Here is a 17,525-nt window from a genome sequence, read left to right as displayed (position 1 = left end):
TCTTTCTGGGCTTCTCTTTTCACATAAGACAAGCTGGGTAACGTTATGAAGAACCCAATCCTGCCATGCTTCTATGTCAAGAGCAGCCCCCCTTTCAGCTCAATAACCACAGGGCAGAAGCACTGCAAATACCAACGCTTCACAAGCAGGAAATAGTTGTTGCCAATATTAACATCCAATTTTCTTGCTCTCACTGGGGAAAAAAAAGAAAAGGGTCTTGGAACTTTACTTTTACAGAAGCACCCAACTTGAGATCCAGTGAAAGCCTTTGTTCCATCTCCATCTGTAGCGGATGCAGATGTTGTCTGTGACAGTGGCAGATAACGTGATAATGGAAGACCAGCATGGAAGGTTAACATCCTACTCAGCCTCATTCTGCTATGTGCTGGTCCTCCTTTGGGCAAACCTGGTGCCTGGTTTTTATTTCAGGGGACCAGGTGGTTATGGCAGCCTCTGTCAGTTCCTCTGATCATAGATGCTGGGGCGGTGCAGTTCCCCAAATGTCCACAAGGTGGCGGAGAACGCCCCGCCCAGGGAGAGAAAGCACTAGTTGCAGATATCAGGAGTCTGTCAGTTTCCTGGAAACCCAAGAGCTAGGCAAGCCTGATCTTTTTTTTGGCCTTTATCTTTCTGCCTTCCGTAGAAATATCTGAGCTTAAAAAGAATGTAAAAGTTAGGAATCCAGTAATCCGGTCAGATGCCTCAGTATGCACTACTATGCAAATAGGAACCAGCAATCTCAGCTCCAGAAAACATTCATTCATTTGGAAAGACCTTCATGATCCTTTTGTCATTGGCATATTAAATGAGCTTAATCAGGAACAAGAAGGAAGATGCTAACCATGCAGCTGGGGCGATAGCTGGTCTAGTTTGGCTAATCTCTGCCTCCTCCACAGCTGAGCCCTTTCTGCTCCCCTTCAACTCGGCAGTCCCAGGAAACCACTGACACAGAAACCAGTCCAGGGCTTCACATTTTCCACACCATTCCATGCTGTTCAGCCGAAGATGTTCGTGCCCAGAATATTTTTTCCACAAAGAGCTACACAACTGTTTTTAGAAACCTGACTTGTCATCTTGGCAGGAAGGAAGATGTTCACCAGAACTCTGTTCCAGTCATCTAGCCGAGAATTCATCCAGGAACCAAACCCAATGGGGCTGTGGAGTTGTGGACTGACATCTGGAGTTTATAAAGCCTGCATTTTCCAGCATGGTGTGGGTACTTGAAGGAACCTCAAAGGACTCTGTCCTGGGAACCAAGGAATGTGGTGAACCTAAGTGTGGGTCTGGACAATTGCCCTTCTCGTGTCACATGGTAATAGAAGTGCCAGGGAGCAGCCTTTTCTTTCTCTTTCTTTTTTTTTTTTCTTTCTTCCACCTTCCCTCCCTCCCTTTTTTCTTTTTTTCCCTCCTTCCTTCCTCTTTTTTCTTTCTTTCTTCCTTTTCTTTCTTTCAACAGGGTCTCATTCTGTTGCCCAGGCTAGAGTTCAGTGGTCTCCAATTCCTGGGCTCAAGCAGTCCTCTCGCCTTGGCCTCCAAAAGTGCTGGGTTTATAGGCATGAGCCACACACCTGGCCTGATGTGGTTTTCAATGGACTGAAGTATAGAATGTTGTAAGGCAGTCCATGCTATGATTTTAACACAAGAACTGGTTTAAGAATTCCTGAATTGGGACAACATAAGAGGACTGGATTAAAAGGATTGGTAATTAGGTTATTTCAAATGATTGCTTCTAAGGGACTCGACTCTTTCTTTTAAATTACTTAGAAGTGTACTCTCCTTGGATGCTCCTTTTATCTGTCTACTTCTCTACACTTCCTCAAGCAAGCTAGTCTTGACCACTACTATCTTGTGCTTAGGTTACTGTGACAGCTTCCTAGTCTCTGTAGATCTCTTCTATGCTTCTTTCTACTCCAGTCTCCACACAGCAGCCTGAGTGATCTTTCTAAAACATAAATACGATCATGCACTTCCTGGTTTTAGATATTTCAAAAACATTAACAGTTTTAACATGAATATCATAACCTATAAGACCCACATGATATGGCCCTTTCTTGTCATGCCAGCTTCATCTAGAACATTCAGTCTGCCCTTCAGCATTCTTAGCCTCTTCCCATTCCTAGACCACACCCATGTGCCCAGGAACCTTACGGAGTAAAGAGCTTCTGAAGCCAGAGGGCTACATGTGAATTAGTTACATCTTTTTACTTCTTGTTTATTCATCTGTAAAGTGGAAAAAAAGTAAAAGCACCCACCTTACAGAGTTATTGTGGAGATTAAAGAAGTTAATGCAGCAAGTGAAGCCTGACTCGACTCAAGGGAAATGCTTAAAAAAGATTAACAGTGATTATTGACCATGTTAACTCCTGGACATCTTTCTGATCTTGGCCCTAATGTTAGTCCATCAGGGAACACTCACTGATGATCCTCTAGACTTGGCCAAGTCCTCCTTTTATATGCTCTCACAGCATCTTGTACTTTTCCTTTCATACCATGCTTTGTAATTATATATAATATGATTTATTTGCATAATTATGTATTTTTAAAAAATCTGATCAGGGCCAGTATCTCTTTCAAGACATTTAGTTCCATGAGGGCAGGGGCAGCTGTGTCTCTAGGATTTGCCTAGCATGTGGTAGGTGCTAGATAAATGTTTGTTGAATGACAACTTAAGGAGTTTAGCAAACACTTTTCTATGGATCATACATGATTATGATGCTTTCCATGTGGTGGAATCATGTAGAAGCCAGCGATGCCTGAGTGCCAGCCCTCTACCCCAGGTCCCCTCAATTCAATGTCCTCAACTATGCAGCTGGGTGGGAGCTAACGAAGAGGAACCTGAACTGGGAGTTGGGATACAGGAGAATGGGTTTTGCTACTAGGTCAGTTTCAGTCTGGTTTCTGGACTATGGGAGAGACATTTAGTCCCTGGGGCCTAATTTTATTTTCTAAATTTGTAAAACCAAAGATTTGATTAGTGGTTTAAATCAATAGTTTTTTTTTTTTTTAAGCTATTAGTATCTTTAACACACAAGAAATCCTTTGTGGCAAGGCAAGCCAATAAAGCAGGAAAGCTGAGTTCCTCAGGCTGCACCCTGGTAGAGCTGGAACCCAGGACTAGGTTCCTGCCACCAGAGCCCCTCCGAGCACAGCACAGAAACTGCTGGCCTAGAAGTCCCCTGCACCCAGTCCCTCCAGCTCTCCAGTCAGGCCTGGCTGCTGTCTCTGCTTCTGCTAGTCTAGGAGCACCTTCAGGTGACCAGGACAGAGCACGCTCTCCAGTCATCACAGCCCATTCAAAAGGTGTCCAGCAACCAGAGGAGCAACCACTGTCTCTTCAGTCATCTCTGTACCAGACCATGATGCACAAGCTGTCATGTCAACTTTAGGGAATTTGAGGGGTCAGGTACTGTTATCTATGCCCAGACTATGTCACTCTGCACATGCTTCAATTTACTGCTCAAATTCTTGCCTCTGGCCTTTCAGTGATGACCCAGGAAGTCTAAAGAGATTATGCATCTTCCGGTAGTATACAGAGTAGGCACAAAGCCCTCATGAAATCCAATCCAGGCTATCTGCTTGTACCCAAGCCTGATAGGCTGGGCAAAGCAGGGAACCCTGTAGGTAGGGACAGTTCACCACACATTTAGTCACTCATTCAACAGATCTTCACAGAGCTCCAGTGAGTGCCCAGCATTTTGGATCTCTACCGCCTAGCAAGACGAAGCCCATGGTCTGGTGCGTCATCTTTTGGAATGGCTGCTCCACGAATACAGGGTAGGGAAAGCGAGCAAATACTTAGCTTTCTGCCAGCCTCTTCTCTTCACATGGAATCTGGCCATCTCCATGGCTCAGCATCATTCCAGATACTAGGATTCCTATTCACTTCTTACATTATAGAACAGGCTTCTATAAAGCAATGTTTAAAGATAAGAAAACAAAAATAATCGAAACACAGCTACCTTCTGGTTCTATCACTATGGCCTGTTTAAAATGCAGTGGCCAAAAGAATGGGGTGGAGAGAGAGAGAGACTAATTTTCATCTTGGCATGCCCGTGTAGTTCCATTACTGGTGTTCTTTTCAGAAGTAACGACTTTATTTCTTGAGATTAAAAAGGAGGTAACTGTGACCATACATTGATATACTCCTGATATATAAGCATTTGGCCAGAGGTCTTCCTACAATGGTCGTCTACTGCTGTGTGAAAGGCTGTGTGTAGTTGGCGAGTGGTCTGAATGCCCAGTTCCCTTGAGTCATTCCTTCCCATCATGCTGGTGTGCAATGCAGTGTGGAGTACTTCAGATAAAGCTTAGAACCTGGAGGTCATCTGGAATGGAAGGCCAAAGCTCTGGTTCCAAATCATGACAGAGTACTTGGAGAGTGTCTTACAGATGAGCAGTCATGAATTCCTAGCCATAAATGTTTCTTGGCCTGGGGGAAACATATACTGAGGACAAGAGAAATGAGTGAAGAATACCTACGCTGTTTGGGTTAAACCACTGCATTCCTGGTTTCTTATCGTTTAAAAGTAAGAAGATACATTTAGTCATTTTGTGAATTTAGCTTAGATTCTCAAATTTAGGATATCTTTTTTTTTATTTAACAAAAATATGTATTACAGTTCAAGTTTAGGATTAGTAGTTAATTTTATAGGGTTTACAGGGACTTTAAAAATTTGTTATAAAAATAAAACTAGCATTACAGAATATTTGGCAAATGCAGAAGAAAAAAATTATTCATAGTCCTACCGCCTTATGACCAATATAATTTCTGTGAATTAATATGTATGAGAAGCAAGGAGGGGAAATTGGTGTTGGAATACATTTTAAGGAGAAGCCATTTTGTTCAGTGAAATACCTGTATTAGAGTTCTTCAGATGGGATATATCCTACTGGTTTCTATTTCTCTAGCTCTCTCTCTCTGTCTCTCTCTCAATACTATATATATAGAGAGATAATACATGAGCAGAACTGGGCCCTAGAACATAGTAGGTCTAAGATAAATATGTCAGTTCTCTAATATTCTCTCTTTCTATATATATATATATATATATAAATATATTTAACAGATCATATACATCTAATATAGACATATTTATATATTCTGTTCATATATTATCTCACTTAATCTCCACAACTCTCTAAGGTAGCCATATCACTGTCACCATTTTAAAAGAAGAAAGCTGATGCTCAGAGTGGTTGAGTAACTTTTCCGAAGTCAGACAGCTAGTGGTGGCTAAGCCTGAGAGAAAACCAGTTCTTAGAGTTCAAAGCACTTTTGAAAACCCCCTGCCACTTCCCAGTGAAAGCTGGAGAAATGAGATCCTTTGCAGAAGACCATCAAGCAGCAAAGTTACGGAAACACAAACTTCAGTCCTGGTAAGAGATTCATACCTATGAGTGGGCTTAAGACTTCACAGTAGCTGGCCATCACCTTTCCTTATAATTCAACACTGCCAAATGACCCTGGACTGCCATTTGTTCTGTAGTCATTCTTTTTAGATTTTGGTTTTGGATAGTCTCACTTCATCTTGGAAAGCAGTTTCATGAGACAGCTAAAATGGATCAGTGTTATGTGGCTGCAAAAATTACAAACCAGAAGGCTCTGGCTTTGCTCTGTAAAGGAAGCAGGTGCTCAGGCTGGGCCATGGCCGGAAGTTTACTGAAAGGACCCAAGTGGGTGACCACCAGTCCAAATAAGTCCTTGTGCTTACCACATTCAAACAGACCAGGAAAGCAAAGTCCTTTTTTTTTTTTTTTTGAGACAAGGTCTCTCTCTGTCACACTGGCTGGAGTGCAGTGGCGTAATCATAGCTCACTGCAGCCTCAAACTCCTGGGCTCAAGTGATGCTCCTGCCTCAGCCTCCCAAAGCACTGGAATTGCAAACACTGGGATTGCCAACATGCCCAACCACACTCAGTCAGGAAATTATCTTTGAAGCTACCACCCACACCTCTGCCCCTTGGCTGATTCTCCCACATCACTTAATAAACACAGATGTCAGCAGTTCTTATCAAATGCCCAAAGGAAATGGTTCTTTGTTGAGGAGTGTTTCCCTGTCTTGTGAATGTTGTAAGTAATAAGACTGTTTTCTTGTTCTAAAAGGCAAGATTATCTCAACTGCAAGGATGAAAATTAATGGAGAGATGAATAATGATTGTAAACACCAACAACAGTCTCCCACCCTCTTTACTTATTCCTATTACAGCAGGGATGCATCCATCCCATCAGACTATGCACTAGCCTGATGGCAGCATGAAGAAAACACAGCAGGTGCTTGTAGTCTGTCTTAGTTATAATTATATTGCAAGCTCCATTTGTTTTAAGAGCAAAATTCTGTGGTTATTAAAATTATTTCTTTAGATACATGAAAAGTTTTGAATTTTATATTCAATATGTGTGCCTAAATCCAGAAGCAATGGAAATTAGATAATTAAAAAAAACTGATCAATCAAATAAAGAAATCTTACTTTTTAAAGAAGTTGCACTTGTTAATGTTCATTTAACAATACCAGACACCTGCCTTCCATGTGTCAGCCGTGACACAGTCAAGGGTGTAATGGACACTTCCAGGCTAGCAAGGAGAGAAGTGAAGCCTGCTGGACTGGGAGGGAAAGAGGAATTCAAAAGACTTGAGGTTTCATAAGTCTGAAGGTGAGCTCTAAAAAAAATAAGGGAGTGAGAAAGATTTATGGATAGGAGGCCTGTGATAAGAGAGTTGGAGAGTGGAGGCAGGGAAATACTAGGTAGAAAAGGGTGGGGTCCCTGGCAATGGCTCCACCCTCAAGCCTGGGCCCGTGGCCCAAAGTGAGAACTTTATATCCCCGTTTTGCTGCCTGAATGTTGCCTTTTCCAAAATCACCCTGGCCCGCCCTGCCCCCCATCCTGTCCCCATAAAAACCCCAGGATCCACTGGCAGTGGAATGGCAGAGAAGGAGAGAAGAGAAGAAGCTTGACACTGGTGAAAAGCAACTTGACTTCAGAGGGATGGCTTGATGGTAGGACCTCGGAGAAGAGTTCAGCCAGGGATGGCCTAACTCCAGGGGGAGACACCTTCCCACTCCATCCCCTTTCCAGCTCCCCATCCCACTGAGAGCCATTTTCATCAGCAATAAAGTTCTCCACATTCCCCATCTTCAATTTGTTCGTGCAAGCTGATTCTTCCTGGATGCTGAACAAGAGTTCAGGATACAGAGGGCTGTCACACTGAGCTGTTAAACACTTAAGCTGTCCATGGACAGCAAAGCTAAAAGAGCACACTGTAACACATGCCCTCTGGGGCTCCAGGGGTCACAGATACTCACCTAGATGCTGCTGCGGGGCCGCACAGAGTTCTACTCCTGCCAACACCCAGAAGCACTTGTCCCACCCTCTGCACCCACTCACCTATGTGCTCTCCCTCCCATGAGGAGCTGAGAGCTGCAGGATGAGTAAACAAGACAACCCCTTCATGAGTCTCACGAAGGGGTCAAGGGAACTATCCCATTTCAGTTTTGGACATGGAGAAATTCTGGAGATAATCAAGTCTCAGCCTGTGGCCCCAGAAGTGAAATTGCTGAAATGGAGTGGAGGTGCCAGTCACTGGATTGAGGAGATCAAGGGACTCTGAACTTTGGGTATTGGATCAACTACCCACATGGAAACTCTGCCAGGTGAAGGCAGGAGCTGGAGTGGAGAAGAAGACAGGAAATTGGGTATTAAATTCTCAGTGACGTGGGACATTGCTTGGAGGTGATTAGATGAGAGTGATAAGACGGGGGACAGATGGTCTGAGCCTCAAAGGAGTTAGAGGAATAATTAAGTTCATATCAGTAGCCTAATGAAAGTATGAGGTATTCTACCAAATTTTTTTTATTTCCCCAAATCCTGAAAAGTAAGCTTTCAGGCTCTATATATGGATGATTTTCTAGGTAACAGGATGTTAGCATGGGAGGGATGACAGAATTAACAATTCAAATCCCTTTAACTTGTGGCTATAGAAACTGGTGCTTATATTCACCCAAGGCCACAGCTAGCCAGATTGATTTGCAGAATCCAAAACTCACTTAAAATATTGGGAGGCAAACAGAGAAACAGCATCTTTGGAGTCCCTTCAAGGACAGCACAGAGAATAGAGTCCCCTGTTGTACCTGCTGCAGGTTTCAACCTGCGCTCATTTTACTACTTTTTTCTCTAAAGGAAGCAACATGGACCAGTTCGTGACTCTAGGATTTAACTTCTTTAGAGAAAGCGTTTGCATTTTAGCTCTTATCTTTGTAACTTTATCATTTTGTAAGCCTCGTAGAGGGAAGTTCCCTTCTCTTCACTCTGATGTTAGACTGGTCAGCCAATGCTAGGGTTAGCTGCATATGCATGGTACTTGGAAAGGAAAGAAACTGGAATAACTTTCAACATTTGGAAGGGATCCATTCATGCACTGTTTTAGTCATGCCTTATTTGAAGCTGAGTTTTAAAAAAATATGAGCAACCTACAATACAATAAAATTAATATAATGGGTGGTAACCAGCATTTAAAAACTCAAATAACAGAACAGAAAATATGAGGGTGCAATCCATGAGCTTTGGAAAGGTTTTCTTCCATGTTTGTTTGTATATTGGATACTGTGTGTGCAGAAATGGTTCTCAGTAAGATTTAAAATTCCAAGGGATGTATTATTTTAACTGTATTTTTATTAACTAATCATATTTATCAGATTCATTATTTTAATGTCATTCTAATTCCATAAAATTATTCAGCAGAGTTGTTTTCTTAAGGCCAGGAAAGTTTATTTAAACAGGCAATATGCCTCATCCCTATTGTGTCCCGGAATTACCTTTAATGTTTTTGCTGTTGTTGCTGTTGTTGAGACAGGGTTTTCACTCTGTCACTCAGACTGGAGTTCAGTGGAGCGATCATAGCTCATTGCATCCTCAACCTCCCCGATTCAAGCAATTCTCCACCTCGGCCTCCTGAGTAGGTGGGACTACAGGCATATGCCCCTACACTTGGCTAATTTTTAAAAATTTTTTTGTAGATATGGGGTCTCCCTATCTTGCCCAGGCTGGTCTCGAACTCCTGGGCTCAAGCAATTCTTCTGCCTCAGCCTCCCAAAATTCTGGGATTATAGGCATGAGCTGCTGTGCCCAGCCACCTTTAATTGTTAAGTTCACTCATCAAAACGATGAGTATGAAAAGTGAAGATTTTCATCAGAACAAGTTTAATCTTGGTAAGCAATCATGAAATGTGAAGTAAATGACTAAGTCTTAGTTATCTCAGTTTTCTCAGAGACTGTAATTATTCACTTCAGGATTTACAGATAAGCAAACTCTAATTTTTATCCTCAGATCTTTCTTTCATCCAGTCATTCATCATTAACTAAATTTATCTACTTAGCAAAGGCACATACAGTTGGCTGTCTCTAACTGTGGGTTTTGCATTGTTGGATTCAGCCAACCATGAACAAAAAGTATTTTCTAAAAAAGGATGGTTTTATCTGTACTGAACATATATTTTTTCTTGTCTTTGCTCCCTAAACAATACAGTATAACAACTATTTACATATCATTTACATTGTATCAAGTATTATAAGTAATCTAGAGATGACTTAAAATATATGCGAGGATGTGCACAGGTCATATGCAAATGCTACACCATTTATATAAGGGACTTGAGCATCCATGGATTTTGGTATCCACAGGGAGTTCTAGAACCAGTCCCCCACAGATACTAAGGCATGACTGTACTGTTATGGGAACAAAGGACAGGCTACAGAAATAATGGGAAGCTGGGCATGGTCTCCCAATCTTTTCAGGTCTATCAGGGCACACTCACTGATGGACACAAACCACAGGCTATGAATGACTAATTGTTGCCGTAAGACAGCATTGATTAAGATGGTGTAAAAACAAGTCAAGGGGAACACAGGAATGTTCACATCTGAATGAAGGGATGAAACTCCTTTGAGTGTTCATGCATTATTTTGGTCACGTCCCATTTAAAGCTGAGTTTTTAGAAACACGGATTAGCTACAGTACAAGAAAATCAATTTAATGAGTGGTAACTGGCATTAAGTGAATAAAACAGTAAAACAGAAAAGTTGGGGTGCTTTCCATGTGCTTTGTGAAAGTTTTCTTTCACTTGTATGTGTTTGCACATACAAGTGCTTTTGCATGTTCGTATGTGAATGCACACACACATATATGTTTGTGTGTTTTGGCTCCCTGTCTAAAATGTTCTTCTTACTACGGGTCATAGTTTACACTTTTTGAAACCATTATTCTAAAGGAAGAAGGGGGAGGAGACATATCTAGCTCCCACTGTGTGTCCAAGGGTGCTGACACTGCCTCAGTGAAAAGCTAAGGTTTGGGTTTTCACAGGTCTTATCCAGTGAGCCAGCACATAACTAAAATAAGAACAGCTAACATACTAGGCCCTGTGCTAAGGCCATTTACCTATACATTCATTACACATATTAAATCACAGTGACCCCTTATAATAGGTACTGTTGTTATCACCTTCATTCCACAGATGAGGGTAATCAGGCATTGAAAGGACCCCACCATTAGTGGTAGAGTCAGAAGGACTTTGTTGAGTCTTCACCCCTACCCAGTGCTTCCCAATGACCTGCTCCAATTCTTTCCTCGTCTTGGCTCTCTTAGTTCATTTAACCCTCATGGAGTTGTTGAAGCTGTTTGATTGCAATGTTATCCATGCTAACAATGTCCAGTGCTAGTCGTCATCCTCATCACATTTATGGATTGTCTGCTATGTGCCTGGGGCTGTTCTTGACATCTTGTATACATCTTTTCCCATGGAACAATATTTATCATTCTTATGAGTAATGTAAGTGCCTAATCTATTTTAGTCTTATCTGTCAAAAAAAAAAAAAAGCCCTACTACTGGTCATAAGCTATAAATTGATTTCACAACCTCTCAGTTTAACTCAGTTTGAAATTATTCCTTAGCCTGTGTTTACCAAGAAGTAAAATATCTGTGAAGGAATTTAATTAGCACACATTCATACTGGTATTTTCTTAAGTGAAGGCCAACTTTAGTTTGTGAGCTATGATTTTGACTGACATATTTTTATAAGCAGGCAACCTCCATGACGCTGCATACCAGAATATAGCTATTTATAGTTTATAAACTGCTCTCACATATTTTTACATCTCATATAATTTTCACAGTAACGTGGAACTTTGAGCATGATCATCCCCTATTTTGAAGCTAAGCTAGCAGATTCAGAGGTGCTAAGTGACCTGCTCAAAGTCATTCAAGTGAATTAGGAATGGGGACTTTTGACCCAATATTGTGTTTCTTTCCTTTTTATAATTTATATTTTGCTTTCCGATTGCAAAAGTGACATGCATTCATTATTTGAAAATACTCCAAAGTACTAGAAAGAAAATAAAAATTACTTTCTTAGTGATAATCCCTTTTAATGTTTTTGGGTATTTCCTACTTATTGTTTGGGGTATTTTGAGTTTTGCTTTTATCAAAATAGCATGATCTTTGACAGCCCACATAAGGATGGTAGAAGCAGGACCCTCTTCAAGGGGAGGGCTGTTCCCACGCCAAAGCCTTCCTTGCGAATGCTGATAGAAGAACTGTTTACCAGCCTCTTCTTCCTTTCCTTGGGAATACTTCAAAGATCTATGCAGTGCAAGGTGGGGGAAGTGGGAAAGGTGGAACCAGATTCAAAAGTTTTGTGACATTATAGGTTTAAAGTGGAAAAATCGTAAAAGAGTTATTCTGATGAAAACTACTTAACACCAATTTGAGAGAGAAAAAAAGAGAGTGGTGGGGGTAGTCAGGTAGTGGGTAGGAAGAGTGCATGCTCTCCTGAGGACCCAGGGTCATGTGGCTTCCAGGATACTTATATTCCTAGTCTGCAGCAGAGTTAGGACTCACACTCAAAAGTCCAGCTTCTGCTACCTGTGCAACCTACAAATCAAATCCACCTTGAGTTATAAAGGCCCTTATTTACATTATTTTGTTTATGCTTAAAGTTTCTATATGACATGTTGCTTTTTGATAAGAATCTATCATAAATGACTTAGTTGGGGCTCAATAGTCTTTTTGTTTTACATATGTATGGTATATATATGTTTTATACATATTTTATGTCTTATATATTTATTACATACATAAATATATGGAATTGACTTGTAATCATGAAATCAATAAATTCTTAGTAATGTTTGTAAGATTTACACATGTTCCCATTTAATGTATATTACATATATATTATAGATCATATAATATACATTACATATTAAATAGCAGTAAAAAGAGTAATAACAGTTACAAAGGCAAAAGGGACACAGTACTTATCTGGACATCGTGGCTCGTGCAATCCTTTTGAAACAATTACCTGTGTAAAGAAATGTGTTGGAGTGTCCTCCCACCACGACGTCCACACCCCTCACTTTCTGAGCGATGAGTTTATCCATTTCAAAACCCGAATGTCCCAGTGCAATAATTTTGTTCACATTTAGAGTTTTTAACTTATCTACTTCAGGTTGTAATGCAGTGATTTCATCTTCAAACACTAAATTTGTCCCTAAGGAACAAAATAAATAAAATGGATATTTATTAACAATTTTTATTATATTACTTATTATACATATTAACATGCAAAGGTTAAACACCTTAATTTACTAAAGCTCAAGAGTCAGTAAAACCAAAACATATTTATTCATTAAATACAAAACCCCTAAGAAGTAAATAAAAATTCAAATCAATATCCTTATTACATTCACTTTATGTTGTATTAGTTTAAGGTTGTGGATATTGTTTTGCTTGAACTTGGTTGCAAACTGTGAGGAGGCTTCAGGTATTGTTTTATATATTTGTACATCTCAACTTCCACAATACCAATGCAGAAAATGCCTGAGCATGTAAGCATGATACACAAAAGAGTATTAGCAACTCCAAGACGTTCGTTGGAAACTTGGGATAATCAGTGTTCAAACTTAAAACTGTCAGCAAGTAGTCCTTGAATGCCTATTTTAATATGGCAGTTGATAACTTTGTCATGTTCTCTTTAATGCCAGCAGGCCAGGCACAGTGGCTCACGCTTGTAATCTCAGTACTTTGGGAGGCTGCAGTAGGCAGATCACTTGATGCCAGGAGTTTGAGACCAGCCCAGGCAAAATGGCAAAACCCTGTCTCTACTAAAAATACAAAAATTATTCAGGCGTGGAGGCACATGACAGGTACTTGGGAGGCTGAGGCAGGAGAATGTCTTGAACCTGCCAGGTGGAGGCTGCAATGAGCCGAGACCATACCACTGCACTCCAGCCTGGGCAACAAGAGCGAGACTCTGCCTCAAAAAATATAAATAATGCCAGCATTAGAGCATTATTGAGCTCTGTGTTAATCATGGGGGCCTCATCTAAATGTTGCTGGCACTGGGATTGTGTACATTCTTCCCTGGGTGCTTATTACTGCACATAGTGGTAACAAACGATAGCCTTTTGTTATCAGTAGTCAAGCATGGCTCTCATTGTGCAACCCAGGTTCTCTGTGTGCAGCAAGGCAACTGGTTCCTCCAGCTGGCTCTGTTAGCCACATTTGAGGAAGCTTTGAGGTTTTATGGCTATCACTGGCATGAAGATGACTGCAAATACAGACATGCTGCCCTGAAGTCATGTCTGGTACTCTGTGACTAGGGAGTCCTCCAGTAGATCCAGACTTTCTTACACTGATTTCTAAGAACTAACACTAAACAAGGGAAGGAGGGTGGGAGAATGACATTTCATTAAAAGCTTTCAAAATGCAGGATCTGCAAACTCCAGTTTGAAAAGTACTAATCCAAAGAGTAACAAGATTATTAGAAATGCATCCCTTGTTCCACTGTGAGGTTTAGGAATGTCTGTGTGCTTCAACAGGGGAACTCCTGAATCCTTAACATTAGCCAACTCCACAAGTGCAAATTATCATTGAAGATAATTCATGGCTGACATCACAGCCAGGGAGGCCCCAGAATGACAACCTAATAATTAGCAGCTCACAGATGTGTTGGACAGGCAAGGCTGTCTGTAACTCATAGGCAATGTTGAAAAATCAAGAGTTGTAGTTTTGCCACCGTTGTCTATCATGAGAACATCAAGGACAATCTGCTTCCTGTTGGTTGACCCAAGAAGCCCAGGGCTCCCCGTTGACCCTCAGTGCTGTGTTGCCTTCTATGTGAGCCTTTCCTTGAGCATCTCTTTGAAACAACAAGGTATACCTTCCCCCCTGCTGCACTTGCCATTCCCCTCCTGCTTAATTCTTCTCCACAGCCTTAGCACCTTCTGACATACCAAACCATTTACTCATTTACTGATTCCCCCACTGAACATGTAAGCTCCAGTGGGCAACTTTTTTTTTTTTTGGTCAGTATCCCTGGTGCCTAAAACAGTGCCTGGCACACAGACAGGTACCCAGGGGAATGACTAAATGTCGAGAGTACACTGCCATCTTTTGCTTAAGGTATGGTGCCAAGAAGGAAAAAAAAATCAGAGAAATGCCTCTGAGGACAAAGCAATGCATTCCTCTATTATATCAGAAACCTCACAGGACCAGGCATCCCATATATACAAAGCATGGCTTATATTTCAAGATGTCATGAGGAGAGTTGTATTGCAGGTATTTCATGATCTAGCTAAAATAAATTAGATTAAATGTGCTAGAAATACAAGTTATACCCCTGTGGGTGCCCAGGCCACTAGGACTGGGAGAACTGGGCTTGATTAGGGTCAAAGAACTGTAGGAAGAACCCACACCAGGCTGCTGGGCCTGTAGTCTTGGAAGAAGCAGTGCTCCTGGAAACATTCTATTCCACCCCATCCCTTTCCCCCCACACTGGGCCCTGCAAAATGCAGCCCTCTCTTCCAGCAGCTGCTGGAAACAGCAGTGTCACTTTGGATCCCCTCTCTCTTACAGCCTGGTAAAGGGCTGGTCAGAGTCCCAGCTGTGGCAGTTTGATTTCTGGAGCTGCTGTGCCTTTCCACCAAGACCTGCACCTCCTACCTCCTTATGGGTGCCTTTTAAAGAAGAGACAATGCTTTCCTCCAAATCACACCTGAACTTCTCAGCCCTACAATCTAGCCCTGATCCAACTTTCTAGCTTTTCCTAGTCAGAACCCATGCTCCAGGAAATGGAACTATCTGCTGTTCTGTGACTGTGGCCCCTATACCTTCCTGCTCTCATGTATTCATCCCAGCAATGCTTCCTGAGGACTTATCATATGCCAGGCACTGTGCACAGTCTATTGGGCAATAGTGAGACAGCAGAGGTTTCTGCCCCCATGGAGCCTGCATCCTAGCATGTGACTCTGACCTCACTTCTGGAATGTCCTGTGCCCCAGGGATGTTTTACACAGCTCTCAAGGGGACCAAGGAGGTTCTTCAGCAAGTAAACCTGACCCCAGGGTGGGGTTGGGGGGTTCTTTAGCAAGTTCTCTCACTCTTCTCACTGACCACTCCAGCCCCAGCCGCTCCACCCTGCCTCCAGCTCTGCCTCTATGCCAGCTGCAGGAACTGCTTGCTGCTCTCAGCAAACACAGCTGACTTTTCTGTTGTTTCCAATGGCCTGGACTTATTTATTTTGTAATAACAACAACAGTAAATATATATTTTTGAATTGTCAATTATATGTCCTTTATCAGTTAGTTCTTAATGAAAACTCATGTTTCTAGATAACCCTAGCTCCTATTTTCCCTTTTTTCTTCAAATATGGAAACACATTTAATTTGGATAATTTAAAGAAAATGTCATTTTTGTTCTCATTGCCAAAGTATTTCAAAAAGTGTTCTTATAAAAGTGCCCCAAAATAGTTTCTTGAAGGGTCTTAAGATTATATATGTGGGTGTGTCTTACATGTATGTATGTGTATGTGTCATATATGTATGTGTATGTGTCTTAAGATTATATATATTATATATACATATGTGTATATATGTCTATAAATGTATATACGTACACTTATATATGTCCATATATATCATAAGACCACTATATATATTTCCCAGAAAGTCAGATACAAGAATGTCATTAAAACGAGATGAATAATGAAAAGCGAGAAAGGTGAGTTAGCTGGACATGTAATAATCATCCTAGAAAAGGAGCGATAAGGTAAATTGAGGTAAAACCCTGGCTCTGTGCTCATGGCTCCACAGGAGAAGGGCAGTGAGTTTTGAGGCTCTCATTCTCTAGTAAATGAATCTGTACTGTTTAGCACTGGCTATAAATTGTCTCCTCTTCCCATTTTGAAAGCACTGAATTAGACAAAGATACTGTTTTTGTCAGCAAAGAAATTCACTGAGCAGAAGAGGACATCTCTTTAAGAAGTACCTTGGAACAACAGCATAGAATTTACCAGATTGCTTTTATCAGTGTTATTCTAGTGCACTATTTACCCATTTGTTCCTACTTTTATCTACAGTCCATAAATATAATGCCAAGCTGTGATTTAGGGCATCTATTTTCAAGCATTGAGTGCTATAAAAGTAGAAAATACCTGGATTTGAGAGAAAAGGGGTTTCTTTGGAAGTGTATCCAACGATTCCCACAACTTCATCACCAACAGGAAGAACTTTATATGGCAAATAAAGTCCTGATATTTGAGATGCTAGTGGCCCCTTTGCTTTAATGTTTGCACTCAGAATTGGAAATTTGGCCTCTTTGAGGAATGGCTCGATCAGTCCTTCTACACCATTATCAAATTCATGATTTCCCAGTGCCTAGATAAAACAGAAAAGAGAAAAAGAATTAGGTGCTTTAAAAACATAACATTAGTCCAGTATTTCCCAAAACTGACTAAGCTCTATGAGACATATTGCATGATTTTGTGTCCTCCTCCCCTGGGTCAGGCCCAGGGACATTCAGATCGTCATATTGGTTGAGAATTGCTACCCAGGTGTCACACCACCTAATAAAGGTGGTTTGCCAATGTGCATACGCAACACCTGGAGAGCTGGCCAGGGGTCCCCTGTCCCACCATCTCAGATCAGGGGCAGGTTCGAATGTTCACATTTACCAGCCTCTGCCCAATTTTTCCATGTTGTTTTTCTCTCATAAACCCACATTTCAGACCCCATGATTCAAGCCGCGATCTGCTGGAGAGAATGATTAACATCAGCAGGACTTTAGCAAAAGGCAACCTGAAATGTATAGTTGGCAGAGACCGAAGGCCTCCTTCCTCATTTCACCTCCTCGGTCATCATGCACCTAGGTTCCCACAATTGCTTCTTCCCAAGCACTCCTGTGGTCCTCTAATTCTTCTGGGAAAATGAAGATCCTCAATAGCAGGCAGGAGCTAGCGTCTCCATATGTTCCAGTGTGGCTCTGGCTTCCTCCTCCAGTCAGCTCTGGGCACCCTTTGCTGCAGTCCCAGCAGTTTCACATCTGGGGAAGAACTCCATGGTGAAATGATTAGGTGACCTTCAGCGGGTTCTGTACCTGCTCCCAGCGCAGGGCTTCAGGAGATCAGGGATGGTAACAAGCAATCCTTGTTTCCCACCTTCTTATCTCTCTCCCATTCCTCACTGGTTGAGGAGTGG

At 41.5% G+C, this 17,525-nt stretch overlaps 1 protein-coding gene across 1 annotated transcript in view; it reads right to left on the bottom strand.

Annotated features, from left to right (window-relative positions):
• The window catches only part of NT5E (5'-nucleotidase ecto), a 46,239-nt gene that overhangs the window by 11,998 nt on the left and 16,716 nt on the right, over positions 1-17,525 (bottom strand). The window contains exons 2-3 of the mRNA XM_004044361.5: positions 16,484-16,706; positions 12,353-12,541 (exon numbers count right to left, since the gene is read on the bottom strand). Of these exons, the coding sequence (XP_004044409.1) occupies positions 12,353-12,541; positions 16,484-16,706 (412 nt within the window). The remainder of the gene's footprint in view (positions 1-12,352; positions 12,542-16,483; positions 16,707-17,525) is intronic.

The sequence above is a fragment of the Gorilla gorilla genome, chromosome 5 (assembly GCF_029281585.2).
Source record: "Gorilla gorilla gorilla isolate KB3781 chromosome 5, NHGRI_mGorGor1-v2.1_pri, whole genome shotgun sequence".
Taxonomy (NCBI): domain Eukaryota; kingdom Metazoa; phylum Chordata; class Mammalia; order Primates; family Hominidae; genus Gorilla; species Gorilla gorilla.
This window is presented reverse-complemented; position numbering and strand designations above follow the sequence as displayed.